The sequence below is a fragment of the Geospiza fortis genome, unplaced genomic scaffold (assembly GCF_000277835.1).
Source record: "Geospiza fortis unplaced genomic scaffold, GeoFor_1.0 scaffold66, whole genome shotgun sequence".
NCBI lineage: Eukaryota > Metazoa > Chordata > Aves > Passeriformes > Thraupidae > Geospiza > Geospiza fortis.
The window spans coordinates 7982225-7990146 of NW_005054312.1; the positions used below are offsets into that span (position 1 = coordinate 7982225).

At 36.4% G+C, this 7922-nt stretch overlaps 1 protein-coding gene across 1 annotated transcript; it reads right to left on the minus strand.

The window, feature by feature from the left end:
* Positions 1-290: 290 nt before the first annotated feature.
* On the minus strand, positions 291-7916 carry GAL (galanin and GMAP prepropeptide). The gene is made up of 6 exons (XM_005419493.2): positions 7888-7916; positions 7680-7760; positions 6982-7036; positions 5863-5949; positions 2728-2805; positions 291-603 (listed from the first exon to the last, which is right to left on the minus strand). The coding sequence occupies exons 2-6, from the start codon at positions 7758-7760 to the stop codon at positions 551-553; spliced, it is 354 nt and encodes a 117-aa protein (XP_005419550.1). The 5' UTR covers positions 7888-7916; the 3' UTR covers positions 291-550.
* Between the last annotated feature and the right edge of the window lie 6 nt (positions 7917-7922).

The window sequence follows — 7922 nt, forward strand, 5'->3', positions numbered from 1 at the left end:
AGGTGAATAATATGAAATTTATTATGAACAGGAGTTTATGTCGTGTCTGTGAAAATAGGAACAGGGAGTAATGTCTCCTTGAAGCACAGAACTATAGACAGATCTGTGACTTAAAATGATTCTGCATGGCAGCACTCTGAAGTTGTTTTTCTGTTATTTAAAGTACCCAATATATAGTGTATATGTTTTATTCTGCTCTAATATTGCAGAGTAGAGATGCAGCACAATCTTACAATTTACCCCAGACTTTCTGTGCATTGTGTGCTGGTATGTACATAATTTTAAAATGAAACAGCTTCATTGCTCTTTATTTTTATTTTATCATTTACCTACAGAAAAATTTTACCAAAGCAAAATTATACACGATGACATTGCAGGAGAGGGATGGAAGGAAAAAAAAAAAGCAAAAAATAATCCAACAAACCAACTAGAGGGCAGGATGCTGTTTACCATTTATCAAATAAATGCAAACCATACTTCTTAACTTCAGGTCATTTTGGTCTTTTGTTTAGAATTCAGTCTAAACTGCAACAAAATAAAAATGCATTCTTCAAGACTGGTTCATTTCCTCTGGTGTAGGTAGCTTGTCAAGTGCTCCCGCCTCTGAAAAACAGGAAAAAAAGATAACTAACACATATGCAAATATGCATATTTATCTTAGCAATTAAGTAATGAAATCCAGTTTCAGTAATATATAATTTTAGTAATATTTTTCTCAACTAGAAAAGACAAATATTTGAACTTGTCATATTTTAATTTATAAAACACTGGGGTTTTTTCCTTTTGAATGTCAATAATCTCTTCCTGATACAATTTCAACATTTCAGACACAGCAGTGACAGAACAAAAATGTATTAATTTTATTATGTCAATTGATACTGCTGGATCCCAGCATCTCATAAGACTTAATATTATCTAATTACAGCTGCCATTCTACATGTTTCTCTTTATGAGAAGCACTTAAAGCTGGAGGGAATAATTTCCAAGAGAAAAATATGAAGGCCACTTTTAGTTATTACCAAGGTACTTCTTAGCAGTAAAAATACTGCCTTTTTCTTGCAGATTAAAATGTATATCTAATGTGAATAACTATTGCCTGAATCTGAATCCCATGAGTGAGGCTTTTCCCTCTTCCCCCACCAAGGAACATATCTAAACCAATGCATTTAATGGAGTAAGGTTTCATAGAAGTAAATGTGTTGAAGGGTTTCTATCATTAAAAAATATGGTATTCACCTGCTTAATTTACAGTTCTGGGTTTGTGTAAGAGTTTTTACTAAGCCTTTCCAATAAATATTGTTAAGAGATAATATGTGACAACATTCTGTGTCTGTTGCATCCTGAGACTACAAGAACTATGTCTGCAAAAACCAGATCTGCAGATTCATTTTTTGTTTTTCATGAGGACATGGTAATACCACCACCTATTTTGAATAAAAACAACTGTTTGTCATTACCATTCTAAGAAGGGAGCCTTTTAAGCTCATTTGTTGCAGGGAAGAATTTGTATTTCTGTGAGATGCTTTTTATTTTCTTGTCTGATTTAGCAGCTTTTAGCCTATGCAGAAGGTGTGTGACTGAGGTTATTTTACACCCTTTTTGCTGTGTCCAAATATTGATTTTACTTCCTAGGCTCACACAGCAGAGTAAAGGAGAGTTTTGGGCTCTTTCTTCACAGTGGTACAGCAAACAAACTACTACTTTGCCCACAGTAAATACATATGCTAATAATCTACTTTAAATACGTGCTTGAATTATTTCAGGCCTTAGGACTAGCTATACAGAGGTTTTGTTTTCAAATGCAAATTCAATTCAATAAACACTGGGTTCACATTTTCAGTAATGAGAATTATTTTCCTTGGGTGGATACAAATAATTCAGAGAACAATGCATCTCAGGTATGCAGAAAATGAACTGATCTGTTGAAAGTCTCCTTTAATAATGAAATTAAAATACAAATGTACATACAGTTCCACAGCATACACTTGCCACGAAGTTGCTCATAATTTGTTGTATACAAAAGTAAGAACATGGAAGTTACTGATTTATTAATTGTCTACTTTTTGAGACAGAAAAATCCTCAAATGTTTGCAGTGGAATAACCTTTTTCTAGCTGTTGTTTTCTTTGCAACTATCTAAAATGGTTTTATACATTTTGTAGACAGTTGTAGAAGAGCTGAAGAGGTTTTCAAAAGCTGAATATTGTGTTTGTTTGGGTTTTTTTTAAAGCAAAACTAATGAAAACTCAGAAGCAGATACATTCCTTCTTCACTGAATTCCATAGTAAAGTTACCATTCGTACAGAACCAGCTGTAAGCTCAGCATTACAGCTCTTGTCACAACTGTGAGGCTGTACAGAGCTTTTACTTCAGAGCATTCTGAGCTGTTTGCCAACAGCTTAGTGCTGTTTGCTGTTGGCTCAGCTTAGTGTTGTTGCAATTTTGTCTTGCAACTTTATCATAGAATACGTGCAAAAAGAGAGATGTGTTCCTTTTGGCACTAACAACGATGGAATGGTATCAGAACTCTGCTACATCTGATCTGCACTGAGCTGCCATTTTTCAGGATCACCTGCACTCTGTGTGTGAGAGTGATGCCAGAGGTGCTGTTGCAAGTCTTGCACACTCAAACCTAGATGTGCAGCAGATGTGTACACTAAGGGATAGTCTTGCCTCCCCAGTAAATTTCCTAGCAGAAACTGTGAAAGATTAAGAGGTATTCACTAACCTTTCAGATGCAAGTAGGTCAAAAATTCAATTACTGTGCGCACAATGTTTTCATCAGCCAGGGGTCTTCCAAGGCTCCCTGTGAAACAAGCTGGCTGTTACTCACAGTTAACATGGTTCAAACACATCATATGAGATACTGTGGCTAAGTTAATGAGTACTCTGGGGAGGGGAAAAATCCCCAAAACTCTCTGAAATTCCTCTTTCCTTAAAATCCTTGATGGAAAACCTCCTTTCACGGAAGGGCAAAGCCCCTATAAGGTAGGTGACTGCAATTCTCAGAATCTAAATCACCCAGCTTTGTATGCCATTGCTGCATTGCAAGCTGCTTTGACACCTTAATGGTTGTGGTCTCTAGGGCTTAAGAGATCTGTTGCAGAAGAGAATTGTCCTCTGTTCCCAGCTCTCTCCCTTGGGTCCACCTGAGCCTGCAGGGATAGGTTAAATTTCAAATTTAGCAAACAAATTCATCGGCCTTACAGAACAGTTAAAAGTTCATTCATGTAGCCTGACTTTGTTCTAAATAAGCCTTTCAAATTACATAGAAGTGATTTGTGGCCCAAAACCTGGGCCTGGGTGTTTTTCTACAAGTCCAGAAAGCTGTTTTCACAGAGGTATCTAATCCAATACACTTGTCTTTGAGCTTGTTAAAATAGCTTTTGGATGCTGTTTTAATGGCCTAATGGGTGCCTATTATTGCACTTTTGAGAAGGATGCTTTCTGCATCTGTAAATGAGAGAAAAAAATATCAGCCAGGAGTTGGAGGAAGACACCTTGCAATTTTTAGGAGGATGGAGAACTGCTGTCTATTAAGAACGAATGTTAATTCAATTTCCCTAAGATGTTTAACTCTCTGCACACAGATGTGGGTACCAGAACCAACAGTCCATTATTACATCACTGAAAACATTATCAGATGGGTCAGAAGGCAGACTGAGCTCCGTAGCACAAATTTAAAACATTGATGAGAGTTGCGAGGGACACGAAGGTTTCTGGTACAAGGAGAATAAGCATTTAAGAATGCATTGAATAGGCTTGCACCTAAAAATTGTCTTCTAGTCTTTGAACTCACACAAAGACATTATTATTATTTGCATTAATAATACTCTTTTACTTGAATTTTTCCTTAGTTTTTATTCCCACATAACCTGCTATGAATTTTATTATTATATTAGTAATATTTTTATCAAGATTTTATTATCCATGTGATATTTATTGGATAAGTATTTTTCCTCCATGATTTGGAAATATTGTACTTATGTATTGCTCTGCTATTTACCTTAATTCTGTACAGTGGATAACTTGCAGATTTCAGTCAACAAACCATTATGATCTTGTAACTTGAAGATTTGACTGATTATGCTCATAGATGGTTGTATTTTTGTTGTGGGCCTTATTCCTGGACCTATTGTTCAGTCCCTAATACAGCTTACAAATTTTTCTAGGTTATCTGGAGATCTTATTAATTTTGCAGTATTCCTTCAAGGAGAGCACAGTCCTTTGCAGGAACTCTTTCACTTTAATAAAATAATATGTGCATATATTGCCTTTTTAGGGACTTTTGCAAATAATCAGGAGAAATCCTTCATTTTCAATTAAAATTATATACTGTTTACCTTATGCATTTCTTATGCATTATATATATATCTATAGATATATTTAAATCTCCTTTGGGTTGGAACTCTGCAATAAACTTCAGCTTCAAAGAAACATTTGGTGAGGGAAGAGAATGAAGTTCATAGCAGAGGCAGCCATGTAATTTTGAAGTCTCATCCTGACAAGTTTGGTTGGGTTTATCTGCAATTGTGGAGGCTCAACAGTACCCAGGAAGAGAGTTCCATAAACCCATAAATTCATATTCCTGTAAGGGACCTGGGATATGCACAAATGGCAAAATGTTGCAATGTGATCTCTATTACTGGATTACAAATCCTTTACTTTTACATTGTTTTCAACCAGCCATATGTTGTTTTAACGCTAGTATTTGAGACAGCAGGGTTGGATTCTTTTCCTTAAAAAAAAAAAAAAACCAAAAAAAAACCCCAAAAAAACCTACAAAACCCCAAAAAACAAAACAAAACAAACCTAAAGCACAGCACCAAAAAAATACTACACACAAACCCCAAAGCCCCACTGTGTAACTGTGCCAGAGCTGAACTGACAGTCCTTCAGAGAGGGTTAACAATTAAGAAATGTATTAATGTTTCTCTTCTCTTTATGAAGTATGCATCTATGAGATTGTAATTAAGCACATGTCCTTTATTTATGAACTTATTTAGTGTTAACTACATTTGCACTGGTCTAGGTGTTATTTAGAATAGGCTCCAAAACCTTTGTTTTGCCCCAAACATGCAGTGATAAATGTACTCAGGAAGGACTGTGGTCACTTTTATCAGCCTAAGGGTGAGATTCATCCCAGCTCACTTTAGATGTCTGCAGAAGGTTTAGTTTCTTCTCAGGAGATAAAACAGGTTTTTCTAGAAGTTTCTGCACCTTATCCTGAAATAGGTGTTCAAAATAAAGCCTAAAAATTGTCCGCTTCTCTTTATAAGGGAGTCCAGACATATATTTGTATTTTAGTGTCATGCAGCTTGGGATGACAAATCCATGACAAGGCTGCACCCTTTTCATTGCCATTTACTAAACTCTGACATATGCAACATCTGAGCATTTTGACTTCAGTTGTGACCAGGTTCTCAGTCTTTTAATGAAGATAAGCCACCTTGCTTAATCATAGGAAATCTTGGGAGTTTGTATTTTCTACAGCCTTCATTACTGAAATACACCTTTATGGGCTCTCTTTGCCAAAAACCAATTAATTCTGGAGCGGCTTGAGTGACATTTGAAATACTTTAACATATGAAAAGAGAAAAAAAGTTTTTTCAAAGCAATATGATCTATTACACATTTAAAGCAACAAAATTATGATACATTTTCCTAATCACTTAGATATTGTAATCTATGACCATACAAAGATCACATTGAGTGGCCAAATGTCATTTTCTTCCTTCCATGTGGTTATTAGGATTTCTGTTGAAATGCAGAAATAGTTTTGTACCAAGTAGTCAATTCAATAGTAAATAAATTACTTAACATAGAAAACAAATAAAAAATGCTTGTTTCCAGATTTCATTACCTGCTTTCATATCCTCATCAGGCGCTGTTTCACGTTTACCAGTGAAACCATGCTTGTCATTAAAAGATCTGTGGTTATCTACTGCATCTGATAAATAAATTAAAAACCAGAGGAGTTAATTGACTCAGTAAAAGCTTATCAATATGACCTGCTGCTTATCAATATGACCTCAGAAAAAGCTGATGAATATGACCTGCAACAAAGGATGATTCCTATTACCCAGTCTTAGATGTAAAATAGAAGTCTTTGACAAGATCATTTCCCCACAGTATTTTTTCCAATTTGCTTCAATCTGCTTTGGGCAAATATACTTCCAGACATTTACAGAACCAGTTAATACATTTAAGATGCATTAAACGTCTTTTCTTTTTTTTTATGTATCCTTATTGTTAGCTAAAAAGAATGAAGAATGTCAGAGTAAGTATGTGTAGTATTTGTCTATGTTATGTGTTACTGAGACTGAAAACATAGAAACACTGGTGATGAATTTTGCCACATTCACCAGAATAAATGGTAAAGGGACAAATATTTGGAACAGCTTAGTTCTGCATTTCTTTTCTTAAAACCTGAATTTGTTATCTACATCTGTAAACCAGTACTCCTGTATTTTGAACACCTTGTATATTGATTTTACATATAGTGAGCTGCTAATAGTCTTGAGTTTGCAAGTTACTGTTTTAATTTATTTTGCTTTAATTAAAAAAAATAGTCTTATAAAGTCAAGTAGTGAAAGTTTGTAAAAAGATTTAGAGGTGAAATCTGAAAGACATGGAGAGGTACACGTTTTGTCATTCTGTCCTTGACATCTAAGATGCTGTAAGAATTTTTAACATTTCTGGTGGTGACATATTTGTCATATGAAAATTACAGTTCAGAAGCATCAAATGTGAGCAGATGTGTTTCTGGACATAAGGCCTCCCATCACACTCCTTTAGAAAAGAACAGCTGTCATCTAAGACAACTCGGTTCTATGACAGGCACGTAACAAACATCTAAACAAGTGTTTTCCCAAATGAGTTTGTTCAGTCTTGCAGGCTTAGACAAAACTGCTGTATTCAGAGAAGTGAATAACACAATTTTTGCATTTTGAAATAATGAAAAAAGAAGTGCCTCACTTACGTGGCCCAAGTAGATAACCAGCACTATTCAAAGTCCAACCCCTTTTGTCTTTCGCCTTAAAGGAAAAACCACAAGTATGTTATTGCAGGACCTACACTCAAAAGGACATTCTCTTAGCTGTAAGAGTCTTCTGAAGGCTCAAAATCAAGAAAAAAAAATATTTAAAAAGTAAAGCAAATCATATTGAAGTAAATATTCATGGTGAGCTCTAGCTCCTCCCTGTCTAAGTCTATAGTGTTGTATTGACATCCATGTGGTTTGACCATTTCACACCACGTAAGTGATGACTGCAAATCACTCTTTGGAGGCAGAAATTTCGACTTTATACTAGAAGTTTATACCACTACCTGATAGCCATCTTAGCAAAAAGCAATGCTTTTTTTTATTGCTTGGGTTTTCATTACAACCTCTTCATAACAGAAGCCCATATGTACACCATCTTTTCGGAGGCAGGTGGGACACCCATTCCATTTTGCTCTAGCAACTAGACATTCTTAGTTATAGTATTTTTTTACAAGAGTGCTAGTATTCAAAATCTCGAAATTCTTAGCTGAGGAAAAAAAAAAAAAAGAGGCAAACTGTTTATAGCCCGAAATGGTTTTGGGTGCTGTATCCTTTACAACCCCTACATCTAAGAACAGTGCGCATCCGTGGGAGGTTCGCGGTGGTTCCCCGCTCGCTGAGACACGGATACTTACTGAGAAAACCAGCCCGAGTGTTTCCGAGAGGGTGGCACAAAGGATTAGAGACAGGAACAGGAATCCAGTGCACCTCTGCATCTGCAAGAAACCGCAGGGTAAACGCGCCGCCCGTCCCGGGCCGCGGGCTGGGCGGGAACGGGGTGCGGGCGAAGCGGCTCCCAGGGCTGGACAGCCCAGTTCCCGCTGGGAGAAGGGCCGGGGGTACCTTGAGCTGGGCGGTCTGTCCCTCGCAGAGCTGCC